The 18,472-nt window shown below is 39.7% G+C and overlaps 1 protein-coding gene across 1 annotated transcript in view; it reads right to left on the reverse strand.

Moving 5' to 3' along the window:
* The window catches only part of RTKN2 (rhotekin 2), a 31,535-nt gene extending 15,768 nt beyond the window's left edge, over positions 1 to 15,767 (reverse strand). The window contains exons 1-6 of the mRNA XM_074154849.1: positions 15,729 to 15,767; positions 12,291 to 12,490; positions 10,228 to 10,286; positions 5,927 to 5,980; positions 4,882 to 4,999; positions 3,072 to 3,272 (exon numbers count right to left, since the gene is read on the reverse strand). Coding sequence (XP_074010950.1) covers positions 3,072 to 3,272; positions 4,882 to 4,999; positions 5,927 to 5,980; positions 10,228 to 10,286; positions 12,291 to 12,490; positions 15,729 to 15,767 — 671 coding nt within the window. The remainder of the gene's footprint in view (positions 1 to 3,071; positions 3,273 to 4,881; positions 5,000 to 5,926; positions 5,981 to 10,227; positions 10,287 to 12,290; positions 12,491 to 15,728) is intronic.
* Between the last annotated feature and the right edge of the window lie 2,705 nt (positions 15,768 to 18,472).

Genomic DNA, 18,472 nt, shown 5'->3' on the forward strand with positions numbered 1-18,472 from the left:
ATTTAAACTGTATCAAAAAGTTCAGTTTCTTACAGATAAAACTTTTGTGCTGATTTTAAACTTACTTTTTTTCTAAAGCATGACTAATTACCACAACAACCTTGCCAAAAAAAATAGCTACTTCACTTCTAAAATATGCTTCACAGTAACATTTTCGTTCTAAAATACAACAGTCATTCCTTTCAGCCAGCTGCAATATAATTTCGAAAAGTTTTATCTGCAAATAGTTTTCAAATTTAACTGGCTAATCAGGATTGTTGACTACATTTTGCCTCTGCATTTCACAGAATTAGCTAACTGCCTTAAATGGCAGTTTCTTTGTATAACAAAGAATAATCTGCCTGCTGCATCTCATTCAGTACTTTGCATATCTATAGTATTTTACCATGTAATAACTTTCTTTTAAAAAAAATCATCTTATCTCCACAACATGCCTGTGGCAAAGGCTTGTTTACTGATCAAGAGACAGAAGCACCAAAGTTGCCACACAGACACTGGCGTGGGAAGATGTAGCTATCTCACCCTTTCAATTGATGCACATTAATTAATACATCTCAGATTCCAGAATCTGTTCCTGAATATTAATCCTAGCGTTAGAAATCCCAGTCTTAGTTCACTCATCCAGGTATGTAGTGGAGGAGCTGTGAGTCAAAAAACCAAATTAAATCTAATACGCTCACCTTTCAATCAGATCTTAAATAATAGAAGGTAAAAACAAATATAACCTTCAGGTACTAAAAAGAACCCAACCATAAAAGTGAGGCCGTTAGATTAAACGATGTACTTCTAGCCAAATATCACTACGACTCTGCCAATTCAAACACAGGACACGGAAGCCGTGCCTCCAGCCCAGTGGAGGACAATACATAAAAGGCACTAACGACAAGCCATGCGTAGGCCAGTTCTGCAAGTGAATAAACATGCACTTCAGGGAGTCTCTCCAATGATTACCCAAAGAGCAACCTAGTTACTCTGGAATTAAATAGCATAACTGCACCAAACATTTTCCTTCTACCACAGATGCAACAAGCAAAAAAATAAAAATTAAGCTGGAATAGAAAAATTAAGCAGGCAAAGACTGTATAGAAATGAAAAGAGAGATAATTAAGAGTAGAGAGAACACCAGCACAACTGAAGTTAATCAGCCTAAGCAACCATTCAAAGCACTTTGTTGCTAAGCTTTTGCAAGAAGTTACAAGGCTGACAGTTTCCTCACTAACCAGGGAAATTTCTAAGCCAAAAAGTTTGACACAAAGGGATCAGAGTTTTTGGAAAATGGATAACTTCACCCATGTGTGCACTGAAGAGAAAAAGGCCTGTACATATGAAATCTACAGAGAAAAGATGTTCACATAATACAGAAAGTTCCCTTTTTTTGTTGCAGTTTAGTTTCACCTGCTGGACTGGTAAAACTCTCTGGGAATACTTGAAAGATCTCTTGTAATCTTGCAATCTCTTCTCCTTTATAAGGGCTATATAGGAAGGTCTTACTAATACAAATCCTATGGGGAGCTTATAAAAAAAAAATTTGACAACTTATTTTCTGCCTGTAACAACCCATTTCTTTCCAAGAATCCTTTTTAATCACCTAGCAAAGCCACCATTGTTCATTCAACTCTGTTAAGAAAGTAACAGCCTCTGTGAGATAATTATTTACAGTAGAAACAACAAACTTCAAGATGGAAGAAAGCAAAATACAATTACAATTGAGAAATCCAAAGCAAAACCCAAGGGAGGAGGCAGCTGTTTAGATTGTCTGCTGACGTCTCTTCCTTAAAAGACAGGCAATCTGTATTCAAGAGAGCACGGCCAGCAAATAAGCTAGTGGTTATATCTGAAGCAAATTCTATCTAATGATAGAGTGTCATCACGCAACTGGAGCTTGTGAAAAGCGCGGCCACCTGAGATGATGCAGATTGAAAGATACATTGTCATTAGCTGGAACACACAGGAAAGTTAGTGATAAAATTTGCTTTGCTCTGTGGATAAGACCTCTTGGATGTGTACTTTTGATTGAAACAGTAATATCAGTATATGGTAACATCAGTATGACAAAGATAGAATATGCTTCCTTTTAAAATCTGGGCAAATAGGTATATGAAGCTAGTCTAAGACTCACTCAACACCTGGCAAGAATTAAGCACTGATTCTTTACTGTTCAGCCAAAAAAACAGTAATTCCTTGAAAAAATTGCTTAAAAAAAATAAATCAGTATTATTGGTATTTACAGTTGAGGTACTTGGCCTGCTTAAATCTCAAATGAAATTAAAGTAGCTGGGAAATATCAGTAGGCAATTAGCTTCATTAACAAAAATGCATGAAAGACTTAAGATCATTTTTAAAAGGAAACAGGTAAATTACTAGGAACAGCACTTACTTCTATGAACACTGAAAACCAGTAAGTCATCTTAAAACATTCTGTGCCAAAGTCAATGAAGAAAACTCCTGTTAAGCAGCTTGTAACTGTAAAGTGCCTTTGACAGTCCAGAGTTTTACTGAAAAGCCAGCAAGCGGAATGGCCCCCGTGCGCACGACGCACAGCTCCATCGGCTTCATTAGGGGAGAGGGTAAAGGAGAGGTTCCTCCTGTCTACATACCACACTTTTTAATTTCACACAACTCGTAACTTTTAGACATGTCTACCTGTCTGTCAGGTAGGAACAAAATTGGCGAGATGCAAAAATAATATGAGGGAGGGAGTAGATGGGAAAGGGAGAAGGAGAGGTAGACAGACAGAGGGACACAGACAGACTGATCTCACAAGCCTGATTTCCTCCAGAGATCAAACTACAAATATTATAAAGTTTGAAAATAACAGTGGATTTACCAGCTAGCTAGCTGTATGACAGAAAGAGAAAGCCTACTCGTGTGTTTCAAAATCAGAACCAGGCCTCAAGGCTGAGCGACACAGTTGGAATTCACACCTACTTTCTCATTTCCTATTTAAAATGGAAATTTTTTTTCCACTCAGGTGAGTACAGAAATCATCACTTTCTTGGCAATTTTCCAAAAATTTACAATATATTTGGCTTATTCCTGATAAAACCAGAATATCAATATATATAGCTTACTGGATGACCGGGTCAGCGGGCAAAAGCAATTCAGTGCTGTCTTCTTCCAGCGCAGCTTTGAGTTTCTTCCCTGTAGCTTTGCTGAGGGATGTTTTAAGCTTCTTTGCTAGTTTCTTAGGAGTGTTTGTTACACATAAAGGCTCCTCTGTACAGCAGCTATACACTTCAACCTTCACCTGGAAATCTGGTCTTGCTTCATCACTGAAGAAAGAAGGAGGGGAGGAAAAAATTTCAGAGCATTTGTTAATAAACTGAGTATACAGGCAAGGAATGCTGCTGCTACTATATATATTACATAATATATATTTCTAATCAAGGGAAGGAATGCCCTAAGATTCAGGTGAAGACACGCATTAATATGGAACTAAAGACTAGAGCACACAGCACTAACTTAGTGTTGAAATCATGAGATGGATGTTGTAATTCAACCATAAACAGTTGCAAACAGGAAATTCAACGTTTAGGTTAAAAACTGGAAAAAAACCCCATGTTATGGAAATACACAGGCAAGACATTCAAACACACTTAAATCTGCCCTCTACTCTTACACAAAAATCATGATTGAAAACCTATCTGTGCCTATGGTCCTAAATCAGATTGAACTGTTTTAAAGACATCTTAATGCACCCCAACGCCTTCACATTACTGAAAACATCCTATCTCACTTACAACCAACAAAATTTGTCATTCAGAACTTAACTACCTACTGCTGAGTTCTTCTGTCCACGGCCTAGGCTTTCTCTGTTTTCAGTTCTACTGATTCTCATGTTCTCAAGCTGAGTCATCAAACCAGAAGCCTAACCTCATCTTTCAGGTACAAATCACGTCATTACACACATGCCCATAACGAAATCATCTCAAAGACTTTTTATAAAAGTCTGTTTTATCTTGGGGGATACATGGCAAGTTAGAGTGCCTTTTCTGCGTTTGTTGCAGTATATCACAGAAAATTATAATGGTCAAGTCTCTTGTCTTTGAAGAAGCAGATTTAAATCTTTGCCCCCATTCTTAACTTAAACAGATATTTAAGAAAGTTTAAAATCTGATTTAAAGATCCGCTCTCTCTCAACCACTCAGTTTTCAGGATCTTGATTTAAAGTTTTCAGTACTTCTAGCTTTCCAGTCACTCTTCCTCAGGAGACTTGAATCTAAATCGCTAATATAAAAAATGAAGCAGGGGGGAAAAAAAAAAAAAAAAAAAAGTTAAGTGCCTCTCAGGACTCTCTTAAAAGCAACAAAAAAAGTACATGAGAACACCTTTCTACTCTTTTCCAGGTTACCTTCAAAGATAAGTGAATAATTTCCTGTCTGGTATTCCTCAACTATAAGGACTGTGGCTGTAGCAAATGCTCATATAGGTATAACAGAACATGAGGTGTGGAAACAAAGGTCTGGTTTTAAGACAACTGTGATTTAGGGAAACATCAAAAGAGACCGTAGCCTGCTGTACAGAATAATACTTAAAGCACTGCCTATACTTCTGTAATACTTTCAGGTTTTAGTATTAATTTGTGTCCTTGAGGAACAAGTTTGTTTATCTCTTTATATAAAGAAAAATGCTTCAGCACAGCAAAAATGAAAAGAGGTACAGTTCAAGCAGCACATCTGATACCAGCATCATTATGTAAACAAAAACCAGCCTTCCAGAGGTGGGGATCCACCATCCACTGAAATGAACAGGACGTCTACTGATTCCTTTGCCCACAGAAAAACTTAGTGGACTTCATCCAATCTTATTCATAATCATATCCACTTTCAAAAGAAAACAGCAATATTTGTACTTCATTCAATACAAATAAATCATACTCACAATATGGTTACATTTTCAAAACAGATATCTGTTATTGCTTTGTCCACAATAGCCACCTCTGTATCAAAAACCTCAGCTCCCATTCTGAACAAACAAAAAACTGCATAGCGCTGAGATTCTGGAGAGAGCCAAAGAAATGTTTTATTAGCCATATTACACATCACAATACTAAATGTTTCCAGTAAACAAAAGTACAATAAATGGTAATTCAGACCTCTAAGGAATTGCCCTCAAATTCTTCCCATCATAAATTTTATATCATAGGATTTTATGATAATTGAACTATCAAACCTGCTGTTTAGGCAGAACAACATTTGCGGAAGGAGAAATACCTACCTCTGCTCAACTTTCTTTTTTTTTCCTGATGAATATCAGGGTAATTCTTGCTAGCAACTTCAGAAATGTTGGTAAAAATGCAATTTTGTTTAATAAAACTGATTGTAAACAAAAAACCTGAAACATTTGATCCAAAGCCTGTATCATTTTATGAATGTACTATATAGGATTAGACTATTTTGCCACGCTTAGCCCCTCTGACCCTATTGAAAATCAAAGTGAAATCAATGCCAGGTGACAGCTGGAACAGATTTAGGGTTAATCTCCGTGACACAGCAAAACGCATGTACTTGAAGACTATCCAATAATACACTCAACGCCAACAGACAACTTTCATTTAAATTTCTCACTGGAAACAGCCTCCAACATACTCTCTCAAGTGTAGACAAGACATAGGACAACGTGTTTAATCAGAAATTGCTCAGCTATCCATTTGATAACAGCACTTTTCTGTTGCTTCCTCTGGAATTTATCCTCAGAAGGACTTTTTAGAGACTAGGGTTTAAACACACAGAACCACAGGACCTTGAACCAACTCAATTTGCTACAGCCAGCAACTTCAAGTTAAGAGCAGCTATGCAACAGTGTAAAATATGGACCTGCTAAAAGGTCAAAGAAGGAGTTGAAATGAGTATGGACTTCCCCATCCAGTTTATATTTACAAGCATAAGCAATTGCTTATCACAGTAGTTCATTACATCTCACATACTTTCTTTATTGCTGAAGTGATCAGAGTCTTTCCACATTAACGGTATTCGAATATCTAAAGGGGAAAAAAAAAGTAGGAAATTAAGTTATAGCCAATACTGTAGATCTATGATGAAAACTAATTACAAAAAGTTTCTTGTTTCCTTTCCTGATGTTGGGGAGGTAACAGGACCTTCCACCCAAAGAATAGCATAACTATTTCAATTTTATTATCCATGCCAAAAGAAAATTCATCAATTAGTTCAACTTGAAGTGTCATTTTATTTTAGAAATTACACTAGGATAAAGAATATTTTAAACCTTATTAGAAAGTACCCAAACTAACATTTCAGAGTGTCTGGGTAACATAGTTTTGAGAGGTATTCTCAGAACTCAGAGGTTCTGAGCCCATTATTATGTACAGATGTAAACTGAAACTCTGCTTGCCTTGTCCTGGAAGCCACTCATACAACTGCAAGAAGAAAAACTTCCTGTTTTAATGGAAAGACTGGGATACTTATACTGAAAACACTTAAGTCTTGTTTTGCTAACCACAGAGAAAATATCACTTGTAATCACATTCCCAGTTTGAATTGTCTTAGCTGGCATAAAAAAAGAGTTTAGAAATCTTTTTTTTTTTTAAACTCAGAAATATCCTTTTACTTCAGAACCATGGTAGAGATTACAGAACAATTACAGTAATTACAGAACTATTATTTTAAGTCATGCCTGTCATTTTAATATTAGTAAAGTATTTTCTTCAACAAATTTTCCCATTTATCTACTTGATCCAACACAGTACTGAGTGACATTTTCCTCCAGTTCCGAGGACTCAGGTTTAGACATAATGTTTCTTATTAGTTCTCTGTTAAAAGACAAACACAGTGTGGGCTTTATAAATCCAGAGTTGGTTTCTTAAGTACAGCACAGTGCTGTTTAAAAGTATATGCAATATATTAAGTGACACATGATGGCAGCAGTGAACAGCATTAGCTCAATTGTCTTTTGAACAGATCTTTAATATTGCTATAAAGGGGCACTGCTGACTCCAGTGTTGATCTTCATACGAGGCTGATGGAAAAATCCACATATCCACTGGAAAAATCCAGTACGATAAGATGCAAAACAGTAGCGGTATTTTGGCGACAGATTGTCATGTATTCCTACAGGGTTTTACCCACAAAACTTCCTGTTAAGCGAAACTGCATATAGTCACTCTATTTCAGAAGTCATATTAAATGAAAAATTAAAATTTAAGTTAATTGTGATTATATTACGGAACATCTTATTAAACATGCTATTTCAATTTTGAAACTTGCAAATTCATCTATTTTTAAGTGTTCATGAAAACTAATGACTTTTCAACAGTGAACTGCCACTGTACAGTTTCAGACTGCCACAACTTCCTAAAAATCAATACGCCATCACATTCTGAAACTGCCTTTCACTTCTAAAGATGCACTTGCATAGTAAGCATTTCTAAAAGTAATTTTTTTAAAATAAGGAACCAGAAATAGTTTCATTAAAACAGTTACAGAAGTCTCTCTCAAACTTCAAAAATATGGATGTCTGTCAGAGACAAAGCACAGAATGTTTCTTTCCTAAAAGACAAAGCTCTTAAATTAACATAAATATATGAAAATAGAATTACAATAAAAGCCTTTTTTCCATCTTTAATCATAGCAAACTCTGAATGACGATTTTAATGTGCCCAATAGGTCTTGTTAATAATTAGAGTACTAAAGATTACTTCTGTATGCCACTTTCAATACCATGCTAGCTGAAAAATTTACACCTTAGCCAGAAAATCATCAGGATATAGATAGTCAATTGCTTGAACAAGTTTAACATGATACTTGTAAATCAGCTTTCAATTCAATTCTTGGATTGAAAGAGCTGCCACTTATCAAAAATAAAGATCAGTTTTCACACACCTTAATTTCAGTTACCATTAGCTGTAAATCTGTGTGGATTCAAATTAGATACATTCATGCACTACAATTAATCAGATTTAAAGCCAATGATTCCTTTATAAAATTACTTTAAATTATGACTATGCTTTTTGATCAACTTTTAATGTATAGTCTTCTGACAAAATAATTGATTGATAAGAAAACATAAATTACATCATTTATTCACACACGCAGAGGATAAATAAGTAAAAATCATAGAAGTGTAAAAATCTGTGGATTAAGGAAGGCACTCCCCACACAGTATCTAACATACAGTTGCCTTCTGTAGGAGTACATTCCTCGGTACTCCTGCATAGCTGTTCCTGAACTTTTGGTGTTGGCCACACGATCGCACTTTTTTTTTGGTAATAGTCTAAGCTTCTGGCATGTACTAACCATATGATATGCTAATATATTTATAAGTGAATGGATTACTTTCCCCTAAAAAATCCATTCTATATCTTCAATTCTTAAATTACGTGCCCTGTCACATTACAGGGACTACCACTCACTCTTCGATTCCAGCCTCTCCCAGACAATTCAGTCCCAACATCTCCTGAGTCACGCTGCTTGTGTTCACAACTGCATTCTCTACAAGGCAGGCACAAGCACACGCACACGTGCCTTCCAAACATACAGGGCAACTCCAGTTGCAAATCCATGGAAGGTCGGCATACAACAGAGAAAAATGCAGCGTGCCTAATTTGCTACACAAGGATTGGGAAAGACAGGGAAAGAAGAATAACAGGACATTACAGATGTGAACATACTGCAGCTGGGAAAGCAGACAGGACCTGATTCGGCACATGGACACAGGCTAATGGGTCATAGGACAACACAGAGAGGAACTAGGGAGGCATGTACTAATGTCATCTCAGGATCTCCCAACCGTGTATCTTGCCGAGGGGCTCCTGCCCCTGCCAAGCACGAACAAGCCTGTCCCCTGACAATTACTTCTCATGTACCCCAGTTCTCTGCTTCTCAGGCACACAGAGCGGAAAATAAAGAGATAATAACAGGTGATCTACAGAAAGCATAAATCTCTCAGCAGAGGCCAAGAAGAACATTTAGGCTTTCATGCTGTAGACTGGACCTGGCCAGGCTTCCTGACACAAGTATCTGAAGAGGGGTGAGGCATGGCAGCATCCCAGCACTCACAGACATGAGTTCACAATGAGGTAGTCGATGCATCTTTCTCTTCTTCACCTCGATCTATGCCATACTTCTGAGGATCATAAACTCCAGTTTGAGAATCACTATGTTAGTAACAGGACAGAATCATTAACAGATGACACATAATAGGAAGTGGTGTATTTCACCCTTTTATTCTCTTCTCCCATCAAAAGAAATTAGCCGAATGTTTCATATCCTAAACAAATTTTTCAAACTAAAATTAGAGTCCTTACACAATTCTGATTTTCTAAAGATAACAAAAGCATACTATATGATCTTGAAGTCCTCACTGCAGATGACTCTATAAATCCAAAGAAAGGTGCAACCACAGCACAGACAGGCAAACAGATGCTTTCATCCAACTACCATAAGGAGGAAAGACAGATACACATTCTGCAAGCAGCTGTGCTGGCAGAAAACATTACTGAACCATGTGCTCATCACTCTTCCTCTACTAGGAGTTACCTTGCTTAAAGATATGTCAAAATATGCAGAATTAACTTAAACAGTTTAAGTAGTGAGCCCTTTTGCATTATTTTATTTTTAACGAAGCAGGACAGGGAGCACAAACAGATCTGAAAAAAGATCTAGAAAAGCTAGCAGAACAGCCACAACGAACAACTACAGGAATGCTGAACACAGTAACATCCACTATTGGCATAGACAAACAAAATGATAAATTCATAGTGCTGAAGTTTGAGAACGGGCTAGGAAATAGCGTACCATTGGAAATCACTGTAAAATATTCTTGTTACTAGTTTGCATTGAAGCCATACCACTACACCTTTGCTGTAGTAATGTAATGTGCATTAACTAAATAATACTTGCATACTAGTTATAATTCTGCCCTCAATTTATTAGACATACCCTGGTTGATCACATCAAAGTTTGGTTTTGTGGGGAGAAAAAAAAAGTTATCAGCACATTTACACTTATTTACATGTATTCAGTGTTTAGTGACAAACAGAAAAAAGTATTTCCCACAGTGAAAGTCCCTGAAAGTAAAATGGAAACACTAGGTAGGATCCCCAAAAGCAAGTGTGACTTAAAAGCATAAGTCCCCTTGAAGCACAAGAGGATTTATGCCCCTGAATCACATACACACTTTAAAAATACCCATCTTGTTTGTATGATTTGTATTACAAGTTACGGTCCAGACAATTAGCTCCTATAATTAAGTGATTACCCAGCCACTTACCTGTTATAGCAACCTTTGCTCTGCAAGCCACCCGGTCTTTTGACCCATTTTCTGAAGACCTGCTAAAAAGAAGAGAAAAACAACGTTTGAGATCTGTGTGTTTAAACTTCTAAAACTCAACTCTTTAAGCATTAAAAAGTGCCAGGGTTTTCACATTATAGCTCATTTCAAATGCTTTTCTTTAAAGTTAAATTTGGTATCTCTGGTTTAAGATACGAGTCATTAGATTCTTGAGGATAAACTGGAAGGAAGGTACACCATCGATTTTCTTAATTTTCTAGAAGATTTTACTCCAAAGCTTATTTAACCTGTTTAACTTGTCTTTATTAAAAGACAAGTAGATTCATCTTCCTTGTCTTTTCCAGCTCCAATACAATCAGATATGTTATCAACTATTCCCATTCTGTGCACATCAATGAATAAGCAACTTAATTTACCATCTCTATTATTGGTTAGAGAATCGCCTCCTCTATTAATAGAGACCAATTACAAAATGTTGCTTTGTTAATACTGTGATTTTACTTGCAGGCAGATAGTTTTCTAAGCAGTCAGAGTGTAGATCTCAAGGTCAACCTTAAATTGAATCAAAACAACCTGTAGATAGTGAGTAACAATATAGTGCTCTCCTTGTATCTGCCACTGGTCCTAACTCCTAACCAAATAACGTGAAATGGTAATCTCTACTGGTACCAATATCCTGTCCTTCAGATGCAGTTATAATATCTTCAGAACTCACAGATTACAGACCCATGTAACAAGAAGCAGGGACAAAATTCACTTGAAAACCCTAGAATTTTCTCTCTCAGCCATCACCATCCTATCTGGATTAAGCTTTAACCAAATTCTAGTCTTGAGCAAATACTGAAAAAAGAACTGCAAATGCACTATCAACCATCAAAGATATAATCTAAGTGGTAAAGAAATAGCTCTATAGCACTAACAACCTCCGCTGTCAATTCAAAGGACCACTTAAGACAGAACTCTAAGCAATGCATGACATGTTCTAGACCTGTGCCATCACCATTCTGTGGTCACTGACGTCAAAGACCAGGAGTTGAGTAAATCAGCGTATATACACACCTGGTATTATTCCATCTTTAAAAACATAAATAAAAGATGAATCACTATAAATGTCTTCATCTTAGCAGGAAAAAGCATTACAACTGCAATAATTACAGAATACCACAACTTCTAAGTGCTAGTTTTCAAAATCAGCCTTCACGATAATAGTCGATATAGTCAGAAAACACAGTGCTTTCCTTCAATAAATTTCTCCTATAAGAAGACATTCCTGAAAGCAAAAAGTGGTAGGAATGTTCCTATAGATACAATTAAGTGACACTAAGCACATACTCAAAGAGTTTCCATGATAAATTGCAATATAATATTTCATTACAGTAATAACCTGAGAGCAATAGTATCTCTGCACCATGATTCTCAACATTGCACTCAAAATACATTCCACTAGGCAAAAAATCATAACATTATTCAAATAAACCACATATACTTTAGCTCATTCAAGAGTTATAACGTGAGAATATTTTCAATTAAACTGATTTTTCTTCATATTTACTGTTCTCTTTTTTTTAATACTTTGCTGTAGTTAACAGAGGTGGCCAGCAGAGGGTACCAATTAACCATGATGATTCCGTCATTACAGGGACCCTAATAACAACAGAAAGAATGAAAGGTAGAAATAGGTATATTCTGACTTGGATAGTTTTGGTTTGTTCCTTCAGACTTGGTTAGGTAACTTTTATATGCGAAAGGTAATCAAGAAAGTATGTCTATTATGTTACCTGATATTCAGATGCTGAATTAAAGTTTAATGTCAATAATAAAATCTACCCAGAAAAACATGACTTGCATTTAATTTTCTAAAGTAAAAAGAAGACACTGGAACGGTCTTACAAAGTAACGTTTTAAGGCAGCAGTAATGTGTGTTTTTATGGGGGAAGACAGAAGAAAGGGTTTAAATCCACTTTCCCAGACAGGCTGCTAAGAATTCATGTAAGCAAAAGCCTGCTTCACAATGCTCCATTTGAATTTGAGCTGTTACTCACAGTTCTTTGGCTCTGCATGAGATCGGCTCTTCTTTTTTGTTCTGTAGCTCAGTCTTGTACGCAAGTATACGAGCATTGCAAACCATCAGGTTTTTAACCGCTTGCAAGAGTTGGTCTTTTTGTGTGCTCACTGCGAGTAGTTTACAGATGCCTTCTCGCATGCGGATTTCAAAGTTAATCTTCTCTTGGATGTCGCATTCCTAGATATGCAAAAAATAAACAAAGGACTAAATAAAAACCCAACTAACAATATCCTGATTTTTAACAAGCTCTACTTATTTCACAGTTGTTTAAGTATATGCAGCCATTACAATGGTTACTAAATGTAAAATGATGGTTCTCCCTTCAGGAGCAAGAGAGTAAAACACAGGATGTAGCAGTTCACTATATCCATTACACATGCAAATTCCCAACCAGGCAGTAATATTAACTCACCATAGCACCTGAAAGTTACTAAAAATTTACATGCCTCAATGTGTCATTCATAGGATAATAACATATGGTGTCCTCATATGGTCATTGAGAAGCCTAACCGAACAAAGCTTATAAATTAACATCCCACTTCTTACAGTGATCATTATAAAATAAACTCTAAACTTCGGAAAATATCTGAAATATTTTAAATCAGAAATTCAATCTCATTACTTCTTCAGACATCTTGAAAAGGGTTAAAAAATGTGGGTTTTTTCACTTGTGGTTGATATAAAATTCAGGTAACATCAGAAGCAGAAAGAAAAGATAATATCCCAATATTTGACTGTCTCAGGCCATGAACTGAAATCCAGACAGTCGTGGTAGCTTCAACACTTGCCAGTCAAGTCATTAGAATTCTGCATCACTGGTTTTTTGAAGGAGTAGGGGTTTTTTTAAGGTTTTATAAAAACTTCTGGGAAGTCAACTTTTTCCAACTACTTTCAGAGAAAACATTTATAAAAGTGCATTATTCCTCACTTGCCACTTCAAAGAGGTCAATCCACACAAAGCCAGAAGATAATTAAGGCGAAGGACCACAGACAGTTTGCTGCCTCCCAAAGACGTGCTAGATGCCACCGATGATCCTGAGACACATTTCCTTGTTACGTGGCCACCCCTGGCCAAACCAAGTATTTCCGACAGATAAAAACCAGAGCATTGTCACCGTATTGCAGGGTTGCATTGCAAATACATCGCCAAGTCGGTGATGAGTGAAGCTTTTTCAAGACTGAGGAGACAGTATGGCACCATGGACTACCCCCCAGTTTTTCCCCTCATGGATTTGCTTTCCAATGTTTCAACCACAACGAGTGCAGATAAAGCAGTGCACCAACCAACCCCTCCGCATCCCCAGCACCTGCTTCTCTAGCCACACTTTTTCTCAGCACTCATCCCAGAACGAAAGGAGAAGCAAATAGCTTTCATCAATCTTCTTTTATTCTGAGTCAAATTTTACCCAGCTATGAAAAGCTAAGCTAGGCCCACACTGCCCCTAAGAAATTACTCATTCTTTGAGCTTAAACTAATACATCAGCTGTTTCAAAGCTGAATTTCACCTCAGAATTGTTAAATAGTACTTCCTCCTAACATTTCCCAGCGTAACAGGCCTCCACACTGACCCAGCACAGACTGTGGCTCCTCTCTAGGTCTATGAGCCAGCAGTGTGCCCAGGTGGCCAAGAAGGCCAACAGCATCCTGGCCTGTCTCAGGAACACTGTGGTGAGTAGGACTCGGGAGGTGATCATCCCCCTGTACTCAGCATTGGTGAGGCCCCACCTCAAGTGCTGTGTCCAGTTTTGGGTCCTTTACCACAAAAAAGACATTGAGGTACTGGAGCGGGTCCAGAGAAGGGCAACGGAGCTGGAGAGGGGTTTGGAGAATAAGTCTTCTAAGGAGAGGCTGAGGGACCCAGGGTTGTTCAGTCTGGAGATAAGGAGGCTGAGGAGGGACCTTATCGTTCTCTACAACCACCTGAAAGGAGGCTGTAGTGAGGTGGGTGTTGGTCTCTTCTCCCAAGTCACAAGCGATGGGACAAGAGCAAATGGCCTCAAATGGCACCAGGGGAGATTCAGATTGGATATTAGGAAAAATTTTTACACGGAAAGCGTTATTAAGCATTGGATCAGGCTGCCCAGGGAAGTGAATGAGGCACCATCCATGGAGTTATTTAAAAGACGGGTTGACATAGTGCTCAGAGACATGGTTTAGTGATGATTTTTTATCAGAGTTAGGTTGATGGTTGGACTAGATGATCTTAAAGGTCCCTTCCAACCCAGACAATTCTATGATTCTACCACTTAGTATGTAACTCTGGTGAGGAAATAAACTCTCCTAGTTTATCAGTACTGGGACTTTCAGAACTACACAAAAGATTTAGTCCATGCTATCTCTCAGCCACACACACATAAAATATTCTGGACTAGCATTAAATGGCTGCTGGGACGTAGCTTAAATAATCACACCACAGAAATCTCATCTGAAGGAATGACTTGGCAGCCTGATTTGGAAGGTATGAAGTTCTCCATGCCTACCCAAAAAAATTGGTCAGCTTTTTTTTTTTTTTCTTCATTTTTCTCGGTTCCTGCTAAAAATACGAGCTCACCATCTGGACTCGGAGGAATGACACAGCACTGTTTGGCCATATGCTATCTACCAACGCACCGCTTCCCTTGTGGTCTCCCTCCATCCTTCCCCCACCAGTGGCAGCACAACCCAGGCAAGATTACTAACAGCTGTTGAGATTTTCACCCCGTACTCGGGAACTGCCCAAGCGATACTTCGAGAGTCTCTGTATTCCCCACCAAAGCACACCTAGGAATGTACAAAGCTTTAAAGGATTTCTAGTTTTACGTAGGTGATGGAGTCACAAAACAAATAAACAAAGAAGTCCAATAACAACAGCTAAGAAAAAGGAACTGAATATTGCTGAAGGCAGGGCAAATTGAAATGTTAGTTAACTGCTATCTTAAGTACAGGCTTTCAGAATCTTATGCCAAGGTACGCTTTTGATTTATTACCACGGAAGCTTAAATCCAGACCCCGCAAGTCTACTCTATTTATTTAAAATAAGCAAGCAGTCGGGCAGCGGGCGTTCTTCTCCAACAGAGGCTGTGAAGCCAAGGCAGGAGCTCAGGGGCCTCCCTACCAGCCAGGACGAGCGCTCGTTGCAACCGACAGCACAGATTTACAGGCCCAGCTGAGCTCAATTAATCCAGGCTTTTAAAAACCCGACTAATGGGAAAATCAGTGGCTAAAAGATTAAAGAGCTCCCTCCATCCCCAGCCCGAGGGGCAGCCCGCGGCCAGAGGGCACAAGTCGAGCTCGGGGTGTCGGGGCCCGCCGCACCGCCGCCCGCTCGCAGCCGTTAACGGACGGCACCCGCCGCGGAGCAACGCCGGTCCGCGGGCGGGCGGCTTCCTCACCCCCAGTCCCCGCCCCACACCGCCTCCCCGCCCGCGGGCTCACCGGCTCCTGGCCGCCGGCCCCCGGCAGACACCGCCGCATCCTCCTCACCGGCACCGCCGTTCAAAACTCCCGCCCGCCCCGCCCACCGCCGCTCGGGGACGTCCGCGCTTTGCGGCACCTGCGGGCTTCGGCCGCCCACGCGCGACAGCAGCGCGACAGGCGGGTTATTAACCGGGATGGCGGGCAGCGCCGCCGGGGTCATCGGTCGGATAACGCAGATAAACGGGCCGAAAGGCGTTATTCACCCCAGACCGTTTAGCTGGAATAGCGCTGGACAATAAATTAGAAGACAACGCCTTTCTTGGCTCCCCGTTTCGCCGTTCCTCCTTAGTTTACTTCTCTGGAGCGGGCCGGCGCCGCTGCTTTCTGCCGACTATTCTTTAAACGACCCGGAGCCACGAATTCCTAGCCACGCTCTTGGTTTTCTGCAGCTCACTTAATTACGCAGCTTCATTACGATGCGGTAGCTGTCCTAGTAGCAGGCACTGTGCAAAGGATATTACACTATTCTGTGCGAAAAGTGCATTAATTACTCACTGGGCTGAGTGTAGGGGGACAGAAGCCGTCTCTCTCTGCTGCTGCCAGCCGTGCAGCTCGGGTTGTCTTCAGCAGGTGGAACCAAGGAGCCGGAACAGTGTCTGCCATCCTCCCTGGCCTCCCGAGTCCCTCCTGAGCGGGTGATGGTCACCGGCACCGAGCCTGGCTGCTTCCCACACGGCTGTCAGCGTTTGCCAGAAGGAAAATGTGCTGGAACAAGCGAGACGTACGGTGTTGCTAACAGCTTTCTGCAGAAGACAGAAGTCTCCTGACTAACATATGCTTATTTAAAACACAAGAAAATGCAGTTAGAAGGGAAAATTTGAAAAGCCTCGTTACTTCATCAGGATTCCACAGAGGTGCTTGGCAGCTGTTTGCCCTGACATTTACACCCGGGGCACAAACGCAGGGGGCTAGCCTTCAAGGAAAATCTTGAACTTCCAGACCAAAGCTATGTATACCTTGGTGGAAGGCAGAGGACAGGGAGCTCTGCTTCCCTCCAGAGTGCTCAAGTCTCCCCTCGAGGCAGAGACAGCAACGGCAGCTGTTCAGTTCCTGTCTCCATCATGGGCCACATTCCTGAGGGTAAGGAGGGATTCAGATATTCATGAAATACCTTCATACCTTCCTGAAGTTGTCTGTGTACCACTGGCAGGACACGTGCCACAACTGGGAAGCCCTACCCTAGGTTATATATCTATAAATACTACGTTTTCCCCCCCTTTTTAGATACTCCTCCTGTTCTTTAGCTACTGCAACTTTCTCAAAAGTTCTTTAGCTACTGCAACTGCACTGTCCGGTGGAGAAATCTCATCAGGGAGCTAAAAGGATTTTGCTTAATCAAGGCACAGCCCTTAATAAGCTGCGTATGGACAGCCAAGATACCTAAGAGAGGGTTTGAGGGGATAGAAAGGAAAGTCTCCATGTAATCCTGGTGCTTTATGCCTCCAACTGGGAGCCTCGCGTTCCCATCTCAGCTACAGAATTCCGGATTTCAGGCACATCAAGAGAGACCCATCAAAAGAGGGGAGAACATGAGATGCCAAATCAGAGTGCCCTTTTGCTTCATGGTAAGGCATATCCCTTAAGGTGTGGCCTGGCCTCTCCTGAATCATTCAGGGATGGGATTTGAGCCTCAAAAATCTCCAAATAATTTTGTGGGCTACAGAGAAAAACTAGGAACAGGAACACATCATGGAGAGACTATTCCTGAAACCAAACAAGTGAAAGTCTCAAGTTAACTGAACTGCATTATTTTTGAATCAATGCTTGACCAACCTAAGCAAGGACAAACTCCAGTCTCAACAAATATCAATGTCTGATGAGTTTTATGTAAACTATGGGAGCAGCTGGAAATGATAGCCTTACCGAAGAGATAAATAAGGATCAATGTCATTCTGTCTTGCCAAAAACTCATTCACCAACTCACAAGATGGTGTGCTACCACAGAAAACTAATACAACATGTAAAAATGACTCACTGAGACACTTTCCACCCAGCACCATCCCAAGCATTCAAGGTTAGACTCTAGAACAAACCCACGGGTTCAAATTTACCAGAAACACTCCCTGCAAGACTACTGAGAAGAGGTGTCTCAGGTATGCATGGAAAGGGTTTTCTCAAAAGCCAGGGTGGCGACAGGGATGCAATAAAAATCACTGCAAAAGGCCAAGTTATGCCCCAACGTATTTCAGGCAGTCAGCATCTCTAAAGCCATTTTTGCTGGGTGGTGTAGACAGCTCCCAAGAATCCATGGCAGCTTTCCAAGAATTTTAGATGCTAATTAGCATGGTTTTTCAGTACAGTCTGTTCAGTAAATCCTAGTCTTAATAAGTCCTAAAATGTGACTACTAATAGCATAAAGAGCCCATGCCTGCAGCCCTTACACATTCCTACTGACATTGACTTGAATTGGAACCCTTAAAAATCAGTGGGAGTTAAACATGTAGGACTCAGCCCTAATTAACACGAATGTTATCTTCTCCAGCTCAGTGCATATCAGCTCTTGAGCTAGTTCAAATGCCCAGTTTTCCACTACACTGGAAACATGTTGCTGCAAAGTCTGACTTTTCACGCTTTTGCACCTGCTTCTGCTGTGGTCCTCCTTTGCATTCACTTCCTAGAGGTGTTAGGTTTTTTCTCTATAAAATTAAGCTTCATGATTCAGTTGATCTGTCAGATGCTTAATTAAAAAATCAAACATTTCA

This window comes from Numenius arquata, chromosome 10 (assembly GCF_964106895.1).
Source record: "Numenius arquata chromosome 10, bNumArq3.hap1.1, whole genome shotgun sequence".
NCBI lineage: Eukaryota > Metazoa > Chordata > Aves > Charadriiformes > Scolopacidae > Numenius > Numenius arquata.